Source organism: Cupressus sempervirens, chromosome 3 (genome assembly GCF_028749045.1).
Source record: "Cupressus sempervirens isolate cs-2001-9-10 chromosome 3, ASM2874904v1, whole genome shotgun sequence".
NCBI lineage: Eukaryota > Viridiplantae > Streptophyta > Pinopsida > Cupressales > Cupressaceae > Cupressus > Cupressus sempervirens.
The window spans coordinates 254578826-254593711 of NC_143120.1; the positions used below are offsets into that span (position 1 = coordinate 254578826).

General features: G+C 39.7%; 2 protein-coding genes across 14 annotated transcripts in view; one reads left to right on the forward strand and one right to left on the reverse strand.

Annotated features, from left to right (window-relative positions):
• The window catches only part of LOC149565830 (proline iminopeptidase-like), a 314435-nt gene that overhangs the window by 222874 nt on the left and 76675 nt on the right, over nt 1-14886 (reverse strand). The window lies entirely within an intron of this gene.
• On the forward strand, nt 10482-13516 carry LOC149565836 (uncharacterized). Its single transcript, XM_089819320.1, has 6 exons — nt 10482-10905; nt 11104-11758; nt 11898-12130; nt 12246-12398; nt 12547-12947; nt 13085-13516. The coding sequence occupies exons 2-6, from the start codon at nt 11136-11138 to the stop codon at nt 13499-13501; spliced, it is 1827 nt and encodes a 608-aa protein (XP_089675446.1). The 5' UTR covers nt 10482-10905; nt 11104-11135; the 3' UTR covers nt 13502-13516.

Sequence of the window (14886 nt, forward strand, 5' to 3'; positions counted from 1 at the left end):
AGACTGGAGAATTCCCATACTCACTAAATTGTCATGTTCTAAGACTAGAATTTCTAAAAATTTCTTGAATAAAGGCTTAGTGTAGGCACTCCACATCATCAATTTGTGAGTGTTATAACTGGAAACAAAAGGAGCATATTCAGGTGGAAGATGAGTTATCATATGTTTGATCATCTTTCCATCCTTGATGGGTTCACCACAATCCTTAAGTTGTGCCCTATACATGCCTACTTGGGTAAGATAGTCTTTGATAGTGTCAAAATTCCTAGGATCCAACTTGAGAAGTTTGTCCTGAATGGTGCAGGCCATGTCTTCATCTACTGTCCCATACAATGCTTCATGTTTAGCCCAAACCTCTATTGGATTGGTAAGTTTACTAACATGATATTTGACGGGATCTAAGATATTCTTTAGCAAGGTTCCTAGGGCCATTTCTTGTTTGGATTCGCAATCCTTTTTTCAAGCTTTATCAGCATCAGCCAGAGGTTTCTTTGCTACACTAGCTACATAATGCAAGAAACCTTTTTCAACCAATGGTTCCTTTATGTTTTCTTTCCAAGTAGCATAATTATGTGGATTTAACTTTGAAAAAGAACCCATAATGCAAGAGCACAATATCAAGGAGACACAAAACACAATACACCCCCCCCCCCCCCCCCCCCTCACTCAACCAAAAAAAACCCCCTCAAATGAAAGATTTTGGCACTTTATACTTAGTACATTTACAATAGGTCACTTGTTAGAATGGACAAAGTGGGCTTCTAATTTTGTTGTTTACAACCTCCACTTGGAGTCCAAATTTGGAACTTTACAATGTAGCTCAGAAATACAATAATTTTGAAGCAATACAATGCAAAATAGGACCTATTTATGAAAGTGATATTTTTGTCCATACAAGCCTATGAGCTAGTTGTAGATCTAGAAAGTAGACAAAAAACTATACACTTTCAAAAAAAACTGAACCTGATTTCGAGTCCAGATGAGCCTATATGAAGCATTTGAAGTTGCAAAATGTAGGATTGGATAGGTACAGTCATCAAAAAATGCTATTTCTAACAAACCCATGCACCAAAAATAGAAAAGAACTACACCACTAAAAATTTCAAGAAATTCTACCCAAAATCAAAAAAAGTTGCACTTGATTTGGAGTTTGAATGACTGAGTTATGGCCTCTCAAAGTCAAACAGTTAAATGAAAACTACATCTGGAGAGGGGTGTAGAGAGGAAAACACTATGTTAAATTTGATGTCCAAATGGCCATCACAAAAATTCAAATTTACCTAGAAATGATGGTCAAATTTAAGCTCGTTACTGGCTGACGTCAATGAAAGAACGAGCCCCCTGGGTGACATAAGTGTATGACTGATGACATCAGCATGATGTGGCTGTATAGAAATGTACGAACTAAGACAATGTGTAATCTTGTGTGGCTACACATGGCAATGAGCTAGATCCTAGGGTGTCCTACAAACATGTTGACGTGGAAGCCTGTTCTTTGCTGATGTAGGATGCTGAGTTGGCATTTGGTGTTGAATTAGAGTTGCTTACTTCTGTGTTGTCAACATGAAAACTCATAAAAGTATGCAAACTCCTAAGTTTCAATCTAATAAGTCATAAAATAATGCATTGACCTAAGTAAACTTAAGTAAAGTGTAAAAGATGAATACTTATTTACACCAACATGTTGGCATATATAACCTTATTGACATGATAACTAGATGACTCAATACCTATTTGATGTAGGAGCGTCTTGGGTCTTGGAGCGATCTTGCTTCAACCAAAAATATTTCTTATTTTCTATACTAGTTTGTTGTTCGTAAAGTAGCTGTCAGCCGACTGGATGGTCCCGGCGGTGTTTCTATAGCCGACAGAATGATTGTTGTCGGTGTTTTGTATTTTGTAGCCGACTGGTAAATAGTTTGTAACAGACATAATGTTTGTGGCCGACAGACTCCTTCGGAAGGTTCGGCGGATAGTATTTATATCCCGTCTGGGATCATTGTAATTCATCTTCTATTATCATTAATCTTATGAAGCATAATGTATTTCTGGCATTTGCGAATATAATTCTGCTGTTCGTGTTCCATTGTCTGGATGCGTTGATTTCTTTACCAGTACGGTAAACATTTGGCGCCGTTGCCTTATGAACCTGGAAGGTGGGAGGAATGAAGATTAATGCCAAATCAGCTTAACAAGGATCGAAATAAGGTCAAGGGAAAAGATGGAATCCGTACTGCGCAAGAGAATTTAATTTTGGCACAGCAAGCCGAACGCCGAGAAAGACTTCAGAAGATTGCCGACGGAAACCGGAGCACCAAAGAATTGTTGGAGGAGACTCGACAGCGGGTGGAATTGGTGGAAGAAGCACGGGAGGAGTTTTTGAATTTGTGTTCGCCAAGGGAAGAGAATCCAGATGGAAGAGTATTGACTCGCACGGCTCGGAGTGCCGACAGAGCAAGACCGTGGAGTGAACTCTTCGTCTGAGATATACTTCCGCAGGGGACAACTTCAGAACACCCTTCTTCACCAAGGTTCGCAGTTGTTGAGTCTGACGATGTGGGAGAGCAATCTGTCGGTGTGGGAGTGCAAACCACCGGGGTGGGAGTGCAGTCCGCCGATGTGGGAGTGCAAACCGCCGGTGTGGGAGACCAGTCCGCCGGTGTAGGAGTGCAGATCGTCGGTGTGGGAGACCAGTCCGCCGATGTGGGAGTACAGACCGTCGGTGTGGGAGTGCAGACCGCCGGTGTGGGAGTGAAGAGCGCCAGCGTTGCAGGACCGAGCAACGCCTGTTTACAAAAACCAATTGTGATAGCGGGACAAAAAGAGAAACTACCGAAGTTCAATGGCGATGGTACAGCCGATCCCATCCGACACTACAAAACATGTGAAACGATCTGGAAGGCAAATGGGATAACTGATGAAGACGACTGGATGAGGCAATTTCTGGCCACCCTACGAGGCATAGCAATTGATTGGTTCACTGATACAAATCCACAAAAGCTAAACAGTTGGGATAACATTAAAAAGGAGTTTCTAGCAGAATTTAAACTGTTGCGGGATGATAATGAAATTGTAGCAGAGATCTTCAATACTAAGCAGGGGAAGAACGAAACCATCCGCGTTTACGTCAGGAAATTAAAAGACTTGATAAACAAAATGGAAAGTAAGCCGGCAGACGGACTTCAGAAAAGATGGTTCATGGAAGGCCTACGCTCGAAGTTGCGGAGGAAAATGAAAATTGTGCCACCGTCGTCATACACAAAAGCTTATAATAGAGCATTGGACCTCAAAAGTGAGCAGAAAAAAAAGAAGAAGAACACTAGCTCATCTGATTCTGATGACGAGAGCCTGCTGGAGAAGATAGCAACGACGATAAAGGCAGTAGCAAGAAGGTCCACGCTTTACAGAAGGACATGATCCGCATGATGGAGGAGTTTAAAAACATGCAGAAGGAGCCAAAAGGTAGTGAGTTGTGGTGCACAGAGTGTAAGACCAACGCTCATACTAAAAGATCGTGTCCAAAGAACCAATTTTGTGACATTTGTCAGATCATGGGCCATTCGACAAAAGAGTGCCCCTTTAACATGAAAACAAGAGGATCTCCGCAGGTGCTTTTCACACAGGAGGCTTCTCCGTCGGGTAGTAGCAGAAATACGAATAGCGCAGGTGCCACATCCGGAGGGTACAGGAATAATAATAGAGGGCAAAATAACAACAATGCGAATAATAACAATAATAATGAGAGCCGAAGTCGAACCCACTATGACGCAAACAGACGGCCGATTGTTCAATGCCGAGCATGTAATTTGTAGGGTCATTTTGCGCGGGATTGTACAGCGGAAAACACACCGAAATTATTATGCAGATGGTGTGGACCCAGCGATCATGAAGATTCCAAGTGTCCAAAGTCTAGAGTAAACTTCATCACTATCGGCACGGATGTAGAGGAGGTTCTGGCAATTACACGGAGGCAAGCGGAGGAAAAAAGAAAATTGGGGGAAATGCAGTCGGAAATTGGAAAGGTATTGTCGGCAAGGACATCTCAGTTGAAGGACATCACCGACACCTTGGCAAAGAACTTCGCAGAACAAAACATTGTACGACATATCTTACAAACGGAGATACCGGTCAAGATAAGTGACCTTCTCACAATGCCCCAGTTACGGACGGCCATTCTGAATCATACACCGTTTTCGAAAGCAATGGAGGACACAGGAAGGGACAGTAGGGAAGTGATAACAAACCCAATGCTGCTGGCACTCACATCCGGACGGCATCCGGCGGTCGTCGAGATGGGGATTTTGGGAAATGTTCTGACATACACAATTGTCGACGGAGGGTCCGGCGTGAATGTGTTGCCGGAGGACACTTGGAAGAAGTTGGGAAAGCCGACGCTATGGCCACCTACATTCTAGTTGCTCACGGCGGACCAGCATGGGATCAAACCATTATGAACCTTGAGGGCATAATCGGTAACCATTGGTATGCAACCATTTTTATTGGATTTTGTGGTCATTCCATTAAAAAGAAAAGGATATGATGCTATTCTAGGACGGGATTGGTTGGTGCAAGCAAGAGTAAAACATGATTGGAAACAAAATACCCTATCAATGGAGCACGGAGGCAAAAGATTCATAATTGACCTGCACACACAAATGGTAGGTAAGGAGGCAGCATCATCAGACTCAGAAGGTGAAGGCGACAGTGACGATGAAAGAAATGATGATGAAGGAAAGAGGAGAATGGAACCGAACGACGAAGGAGTATTGACACTAGAAGGAGGATCAAATGATGATGACCTAGACTCGATGAATGGCCTTTACCACTGGCAGATAGAAGACTACGAATTGTTTTCGAATTGTAATATGCTAAGGGTCGACGAAGGTGAAAAAAAAAAAGGAAAATGAGTGTCTGAAGGAATACAGAGCAGCAAAAGAAGGAAAGGCGGTTACACCTAAAGCTGAGGGGAAGAACATACAGTCCAAACCCAGAAAAAAGAAAGATCCCACCATTCGGTACACAATGAACGGACCGCACAGGAGGAAGAGGAAAAGAACGAATCGCACCATAAAATTACTTGAAGGGTACCGACAGCAAGGAAATAATCTAGATGCACGACGACCGCAGGCACAGTGGGTGGCGGAGGTGACACAGAACAGGCATAAGGCGTGGCATGACAAACTCAACAGGTTTTAGCCAGGGCAGTTGGTACTCAAGTACGACGATCGGAATGAAAGCAAACAGGAAAGGTTTAAGGCATGATGTGTTGGACCATATCAGATATGAGAGTCGGCAACAATCGAGTGGTAAAGTTGGGGACGTTGGACGGGGCCAGAGGTACCTCACGCAGTCAACGGATCCTACCGTGCCAAGAAGATGTCGTCGCTTCACCATCACAGAATGATCAGATGATTCCCTTATTGTCGTCGTTGCAGAATGGCGACGCTTGGAGGCAAAGTTGAGGTGCTGTTTTTTTTATTTTATTTCTGTTCAAACAAAAAAAAAAATTGAAAAAAAAAGAAAAAAAAAAGTCCCGCGGGCAGATGTCCGCAGACAGTCCTGCGGATAGCTCCCGCGTGCAAATGTTCGCGAACAGTCTCGCAAGTAGCTCTTGCGAACATGTCCCGAGGGCAGATGTTCGCGGACTGTCCCGCAAGTAGCTCTCGCGGACATGTCCTGTGGGCAGCTGTCCGCGGACTTTTCCGCGGGTAGACTCCACGGGACATTGCCCCGCGGGCAGCCCTCCAGCGGCCAATTCTCCTGTCCGTGGAAGCAATTCGCAGGGCTGTTAAAAACCAAAAAAAAAAAAAAAAAAATGGCGACTCTCCCGGATGGGATTGATTATGTTAGAGGAGCTGCAATTTGGCGAGATGGGATATTTGTTACGGGGTCCCCACGGTGTTGGGCCTGCAGAGTCCATATTTCCGTGGAGCAGTTGACCATTTCCGTGGAGTTCTGGGCAATACAATCAATGCCATCAATTCACATCTCCGTACAGGGACGGCGATGTTCATACTCAGCAAAGAATTTTAACAGACTTCAGACTAGCGATTGAGGGTTTGGAAGGCTGGAGATGTTTACCGTACTGGTAAAGAAAATGAACGCATACAGACAATGAACACGAACAGCAGAATTATATTCGCAATAGTAGATGATTGATTCTTTACAATGATCCCAGATCGGATATAAATACTACCGCCGAACCTTCTCGAAGGAGTCCGTCAGCCACAACATTACATCCGCTACAAACTATTTACCCGTCGGCTACAAAAACACCGCCGAACCCATCCAGTCGGCTAACAGGAGACTTTCTGTTGTGGGAAGCTTGAAGGACGACGACTCCAGATTTTGAGCTTGAGGTGTGAGAAGTCGCGCCTGTGTGAGCTGATGTAATTGGAAAGGTAGACTTGAGAAGCTTCTGATTTTTGGCTGGGAATTGCTAGTTTCGGGGGTTGTGATACCTGAGGTGGCGTTTTTTCCTTCCGCCGAAGAGGGTTTGCTAAAAAAAAAAAAAAAAGATGACGACAGATTCAAATCGTTCAGAAAGAGTTGCAGATGATGTCAAAGGGAAGGGGACGCATCAGTGGTTGCCAGAAAGAGTGTAGAATCGGCAAAAAATGGCAAAAACAGTGTGTTCCATGCAGTTTTGTGTGGGTTCCGGAGTGCTAATTTGGTCTTGGCGGCGAGGGGCGCTGCCCCTCGACCCCGCCCTATACTGCGAGGAGCGCACCTGGGGCAACGCCCCAGGACCCCGCGAGGGCGCTGCCCCTTGACCCTGCCGAGGGCATTGCCCCCTGGACCCCCAGTCGTTGCGGATATCAGTCGTGGGAGTCTGACCAGTTGAGAAGAGTTGAAGTTGCTGCAGGCATCGACTGTCTGTGTACCAAAGGCACTGGGATTAAGTGTTGGCCGGGAGGCTGTCTTGGTGGATGCGTAGAGAGCTTGGGAGGAGCTGATCATCCAATTGGAGGCAATGCAACAACACTTGGCTCAAGGTACCGAGGAGTTGAAAATAGAGAAAGCAGCACGGGTGGCTATCAAGGTCAGCTTGAGGAGACAGTATTGTGTTAGCAGAGGCTACAGATGTAACGAGATGAATGTGGAAGTGATGTGACAGAAGCAGATTCTTTGTTGTAGTCACTCTGTTAATGTATTTTGGTTGTTAATTCATCTCAGATATTTTGTTAGTCGTCAGGAGACGACTTTTCTTTTTGGGGGGGGGATGATGTCAGCCGACTGGATGGTCCCAGCGGTGTTTCTGTAGCCGACGGAATGATTGTCGTCGGTGTTTTGTATTTTGTAGCCAACGGGTAAATAGTTTGTAGCGGACATAATGTTTGTGGCCGACAGACTCCTTCGAAAGGTTCGGTGGATAGTATTTATATCCCGTCTGGGATCATTGTAATTCATCTTCTATTATCATTAATCTTATGAAGCATAATGTATGTCTGGCATATGCGAATATAATTCTGCTGTTCGTGTTCCATTGTCTAGATGCGTTGATTTTTTTACTAGTACGGTAAACAGTAGCCACTATTGCTTGTAGTTTTATTCTTTGCACGGGTAACGCCATGCAGAGGACCAATCTTGGATCCTCTTCCTAAGTGTGTAAGCCTTGTTTGTTGGTTTTTCTCGAGTTTTGTGTCATTCTTTCTAGTTCCTATTTCATGCAATATTTTCTTTGGCATGGTTTCCTATGTTGGCTTGGCATGTTGCAAAGCTAGCAGACAACTCCCAAGATGCATGTGAACCTTTTGATAAGTGTGCATCACTTCATATTTATTTTTTGCTTAGGTTTTTGTTTACATCTTCAAGGTTGGACCTATATTATAATTAGATGCTTGACTATTCAACTTGAGATTTAACTAGCTATATAAGAAGCTTGGTTAGATGTGTAAACTTAATATTTTGCTGGTAGAAGAATAGGAGAAGCTATGAGAAAAGAAAGAACGGGAGCTTTGACTCTAATTTCATAATTGCTTTGTATATGGTCGTAACTCAAAACACCTCATAGTTGGACATTTTTTTTGATATTTAATAATTACACCAGTGTAGTTGCCAATGATCTAGCCTTCTATACATCATTTTTTCTCTGCCTTGAGTGTTTCTTTTGTCCATAACTATGAGAAAGGGATGTTTGTAGGTTTAAGTTGACATTATTCTGCTTGATTTTGTCATTTCCCTTCATCTCAATTTGTTTTAGGGGTTGCCAAAATTTAAAATTAAAACTTCACAGTTCATGTGGCAACCCACGTGGACCTAAGACTTTAGGGTGCTCACCTTCTCTCTCTCCTTCCTTAGCTATGTTGAAAATGAATCTGTGGTTGGATTTTAATAAAGGTATAGCCTTCCTTATATGGAAGAGTTATTGAATGGGTTATGTGTTAGACATCATCCTATATGTAAACATGGGGTATATTCAGGCTCATGGTCAACCAAACTATACTCTTAAGTGGTAACAAAAAATCAACAAATTAGGGTTATGTCTACTTGACGTGCAGTTTTCTTCTTGTTATAAACTTTATATCAAAATGTTGAGAGAAAATAATCTCTAGGAAATTGAATTTAGTTTCTAAAATACTAGGCCTTATCTAGAAAAATAAAAAAAAATAAAAAAACAATTGGTCAAAATATTGAATTTTAATGCAATAGTACAAAAAATTTAAAACAAAAAAAAAAAGTAGATGTATGTCTAACCACCTTAATCAAAATCAAATAATAATATTTTTGAATAATATCCTAGATGGAAGAAGTAGATGAATTCCTAGATGTGACACATATTTTTGGGTATTTTTATTCTAAATAAATACATAATTATTAATTTTCTACTTTAGTATTTTTTGAATAAAAAAACTCTCGTGTCTAAACACCTTAACTAATTCAAAGCTCTACAAAACTTATTTTTTCTTTTTTGCCCTTATAGTAGAAGAAGCATAGAATTTGATGCATTTTTTGGATTTCAAAAATGTTGTATCATTTGAAAGTTATAGTTGTTTTTCAAGCAGTGTATCAATCAACATTTTATAGATAACTCTATTAGAAAATAAGTAATAATTACTTACTGAACTTGTAATATGACAATACTTACATTTATGGAAAGCTAAGAACATTCTTAAGACTTTTTTATTTTATCAAATTTTGGTGAAAGAATTGTCAACTACATGTTTGAAGTAAAAAACACACAAGAACAGGCCAAAAATACATTTTTGGGACATCTTTTAAGTTGACCATATAGGGTTGGTATAAAAAGATATAGTAGGCCTCATAAAGGTATTAATTGTTTTTATTTATTATCAGGATGGGTGGGAAAGAAGTTGGAATAGATTTTGAAATGCTTTGAGGCATTTTAGAACTACATATTTTTCAGATCACTACTTTTTTGCACACCATGATCCTACACATACCCCATGCCTAATATGTTTATCATCATGTATTTATATCACTTACACATGTATATCTCTCCTTCCTATTGCACACCTAAGTATACAAATAAAAATTAAAAAATTGATCGAGGCATCATTTTATATTTTATTTCTAATGGTCAATGTTTTTGGGTGGTTATTGCGAGATCTAATGTGGGTACTTATTTAAACGATAATATTGATTTTTGAATCATATTTTCTACAACATTTCAATGAGGATTATCTCTTATTTATTGTACATTGCCTTATTAAGGTAGAGACTAACATATTCAAATCTCCAAATTCAATTAAATTGTGCCTTGAAAATTGTGACAGAAATTTGTAATCTAAAGTTTGAACTCATATATTTATTAAAATAATTTTTATTTTTATTTGTCCTTTATTATGATTGGTTGTAATCATTTTTCCTTGAGTTTAAACTCTCTTTTTTAAACCTTTTTAATCAATAGAATGAGATTAAATTTTATATTATTATTATTGAATTCATTATGTTTGACATAGACGTATTTGTGGAGGAGAGTCTTTATTGTATTTATTGTTAAATTTATTTCAATTTCTATGCAAGTATTCAATTTATGAACCTATTCAACCAAAAAAAACTACAATTTTATTTAAAGAAGATAAAAGGAGATAGTAGTTGAAGCCAGGTTAAAAGAATTTACATTGATTTTCCTGTAAAATTTATGTATCATTTTAGCATTGGGCATTGAAGTCTTATACATTTTAGATATTTAGACTATTTATTTGAAGTTTTGATTTTGGTTTGTTATAATAAAGGGTTAGATATCTATACTTTACTGTTTGGATAATAAAGGATTTATATTTTAATATCCATTCTCAAAAGAGGCAAAATTTCAAAATATTGTCTTCATTGGCCAAAACAATGAATTTGGCTACCAATAGATAGGCTCATATATACATATTACAAGGATATTCCCCATCTTATTACAACAATGAAAATCACTAGAGATGACTAAAGATTAGGTGCCCAACTATTTTAAAGAGGAACTCATGCTTCTCTTTCTAATTACCTCCAAACCATTTGTCCCAAATCGCGATAAGATTCATGGCTCCCGATTTTTTTGGAATCGGAAATCGCTGGTGGCGATTTTTTCGCATGAATCGCCTGAATCGCCAAAATCGGCGATTCATGGAAAAAATCGCCAGAATCGCCATCGGGTATCGCCAGAAATCGGCCGCGGCAGCAAGGATAGAAAGTTCAATTTTTTAAAAAAAACACATGTTTTATTTGCTTTCTAAGTTGACTTTCCTCTTTGTTATAACCCTAAAGAGCCTTCTATTTGCTTAGTATGAGTAGAAGAGAGGAAGAGTGAGAGAGAAGAAGAGAAAAGAGAATCCATAGGTTTCCAACCGGCAAGAAGGAAGAGCACCAAAGAGATCAGAAGTCCATTTGGGGAGGCCATAAATTGCATTGGGAGCATTAAGGAGTCAATATCAACACTCCTCAACTCATTTGCAAGAGGTAAGTGTTGGTTTTTTTTTTGCATGTTAGTGTAGTATGCATTTTTTGTTAAATTTTTTTAGTGTTCATTTGCAAATCTTGAATGTTTTTTATTTTTAGTTTTAACTTTTACTAAATTGCAAACTAGGGTTTGTTGTTTTGTAGTTTTTGTTTATTAGTTGCAAACTTTGATTTTTTACATGAATTTTTTTATTGCAGCAGCCCTTTGCTTTCATTTTCCAATTTCCACAATGGGTAAAAAAGATGAATGCTGGAAATATAATGAAGAGTTTCCTGGGAGAACCAAATATCAAACAAAATGTATATTTTGCAAAGAAAAAATAAATTCGGGAGGTATCTATAGATTGAAATACCACATTGCTGGCATACCTGGCCATGATGTCACAGTTTGCACTCAACAAACCGCTGAGGCAAAACGCTCTTGTTTAGTGGCATTAGAAAAAATTGAACAAGACAAGTTGACTAAGAAAATGCAACTTGAAGGGTTAAGAGGTATTGGCTCCCGTGCTCCCACATCCGCAACCGCATCTACATCTGCAAGTGCATCTGCATCAACTTCCGCATCCGTAGGTTGTGTTGGGGAGGGTTCTTCTAGGCCTCCTTTTCATCCTAGTGCTAGTGCTCATGTGAGTGTTAGTGGTAGTCGGTCTCATACTGAGACAGAGTCCAACACCAACCTATTGCGGCCTAGAGTGCGGAAAAGCAGAATGGATAGTTACTTTGTGCCCCGCACTACTCCTGGCTCCCAACCCACGCTTGAGGGCATGGGTTTGAACAAGGAGATTCATGATGCTGCCAGAAAAGAGATTTGCAAATTCTGGTACTTTTGCAACATTCCATTTATTGCAGCCAGGTAATTGATTCTTTTTTCTTTGTTATCTTCAAAGTTAAAGTTAAAAGTAAAAGTAAAACTTTAATTATATCTACTTGTTTTATGATTTTAGTTTTTGATATCTAAATTTCTAATCAATATCATTATCTATTTGTGACAGGACTCCTTATTGGCAGAACATGATAGATGCAGTTGCCATTTGTGGTCCGGGGTTTAAAGCCCCAACTGAGGCTGAGTTGAGTGGATACCTCCTGGAGGAAATGGTTGAGGATATGAGGCATGAGCTTGAGGACAACCGAAAGGAGTGGATCGAAAAGGGTTGCACCATCATGACTGATGGTTGGACAGATAGGAGGGGAAGAACACTCCTCAATTTTCTTGTATCCTGTGGAGGTGATTGATCATTCTACTTTCCTACATACATAATTTTGAATCGTGATTGACTATTTCAAATTTTGATTTGTTGATTGCTAATAGTAATTATAATTCGTTGTTTTGTTACTTGTAGGATATACCATGTTCCTCAAATCTATTGATGCTTCTGCTCATGTAAAAAACGCCACATACTTATGTGAGGTTATTGAGGAAGTTATAGCAGAGGTGGGGGAACAACATGTGGTGCAAGTGGTGACGGATAATGCAGCAAGTTATGTTGCTGCAGGTAAACTTTTAACTTTTTAAGTTTTGAAAATAAATTTATTTGAATTTTGAACTTTTTCTAATTCTAACTTAGAATTTCTAAGTTTCCTAAGTTCTAAGTTCTAACATGTTTGAAATTTGAATTTCTAATTATCTTAAAATTGTTGTAGGCAAACTTTTGATGGAGAGGCACCCCACCATATTTTGGTCCCTTTGTGCAGCACACTGCCTTGACCTCATGTTGGAGGAAATTGGCAAACTTGAGTGGGTCAAGTCATGTGTGGAAAGGGCAAAAAACATATGTAAGTTTATTTATAATCATTCATTTGTCCTTAGCACAATGAGGAAGTACACAGGAGACAAAGAGTTAGCTCGTCCAGGGATCACGAGGTTTGCCTCGAATTTCATCACCTTGCAGTCCTTGTTGACATCAAGGGATGATTTGAGGAGCATGTTTGTTGGGCGGGAGTGGATTTCATCTTCCTATGCTACGACCACTGCAGGGATAGATGTGGTGGATTGCATATTTGATGATGATGGTTTTTGGAAACCTGCTAGAGAAATACTTAAGGTAATTTTATTGCAATTTAACATTTAATATTTTACAGTTTACTATGCTAATTGTTTAATGATTTAGTTTTACCTTATATTATTGAATTATTCTATGTTTAAGTTTTGACTCAAATTTTTGTTTTACTTTATATGTAGGCCACTGAGCCTCTTGTATCTCTCCTACGAACTGCTGATGGGGAGAAGCCCTCTATGGGCTACATATATGAGGGCATGGATAGGGCCAAGGAGGCCATTAAAGCTCAGTATGCAGGAGTGCAGGAGAAGTATGCCCCTATTTGGGACATCATTGATAGGAGATGGCAGAATCAGCTCCACAGACCCATCCATGCAGCAGCTTACTTTTTGAATTCGGCATTTCGTTTCCGTCCTGACTTCAAGGCGGATGAGGAGGTTCTCACCGGATTATATACAGTGATCCAGAGGTTGAGTACTGATGAGGATAGCAGTGCTGCAATTATTGAGCTTGATAAGTTCAATAATAAAGAAGGGCCACTTTTCTCTAGCAGGGTAGCCATAGATGCTCGGGAAACAATACAGCCAGATAAAAATTAAATAATATATTCAATGTTCATGAATCTAGATTCTAAACTTAAAGTTGATTATGTAATTTTAGAGTTAACTTGTAATTTGTAATTTGTAAATGAGACTAATTATTTTTATTTTCCCTTATTTCAGATAGATGGTGGCAAATGTTTGGGGCCACAACCCCAAAACTTCAAAAAATTGCCATTCGTATTCTGAGTCAGCCAAGCAGCGCTTCTGGATGTGAGCGCAGTTGGTCCATGTTCGAGCACATCCACTCGAAGAGGAGAAACAGGTTGACAGTGCAGAGGTTGAATGATCTTGTCTTCGTTCATTACAACCTCCGTCTTAGGATCAGACAGATTTTGGGCACTGACTCCTCTCCGATCATTCTGGAGGAGATTGATCCAGAATCAGAGTGGCTCACAGAGGTTGTAGATCCAGTCTTCACTGAGGAAGACCGTGCGTGGATTGACCAGGTGGATATAGAGGCTGAGGCAGCTAGAGCACGTTCTTCAGGCATTGGTAGACGCACACGTGCACGCACAGACACAGGCCCTAGCGACATTCGTGAGCCCATCTTATATGCGAGAGATATGGCTCGACAGTCCTCTAGGACCTACATTAGACGCCTTGCTACTAGGCAGACTGGATACTCAGAGGCTGAGGCTGAGGCTGTAGCCGAGCTTGAGGATGATGTTGAGGATGATGATGACTATGAGCCTGAGGCTTGAGCTGGAGCCTTGTTTTTATATTTTGTTTACAGATATTGATACTGAATCATTGATAGACATATGTTTCAAAGTTTCAAACTTTCATGGATCTTCATCTTAGATTCTTACATAAATTTATGATTTGATGTCTTATGGATCATCTTACATACATTCTATGATTTAAATCATTATGATCATTTGATTTCTATTTACTTCAGCTAGCCTACAATTTACATTTTAGAATCTTAGATAACATAGTTACGTATGTGATGGATTTTATGTTTCATGTTTATGTATGTTAAGTTTTAACTTCTATTTGATGATGTTATAGTGTGCTTAAGTTATATTCAATAAAGGGTGCATGAAATAAGTTTTAAATTGTTAAAATCTTTAAATTTAAAGGGTTTTTTCAAATTTGCCGATTCATCGCCGATTCATTGCCGATTCATTGCCGATTCACGATTCGATTCGGCCTTGCCGATTCCGATCCGATTCCGATTCACGTTTCTTTGCTTTGAACTCTTGGAATCTAGGGAGGATCTTCCACACTTCTTTTAACACATCAAAAATTCCAAATTAAAAATATTTCTTGATATGAGACCCAAAAGGATTACCAAATCAATCCCTTTGATATGAAGTTTAGACACTTATAGATTGGTTGTCATTTTGACCCCTTCTAAAAGATCCCTTTCCTTAGCTACA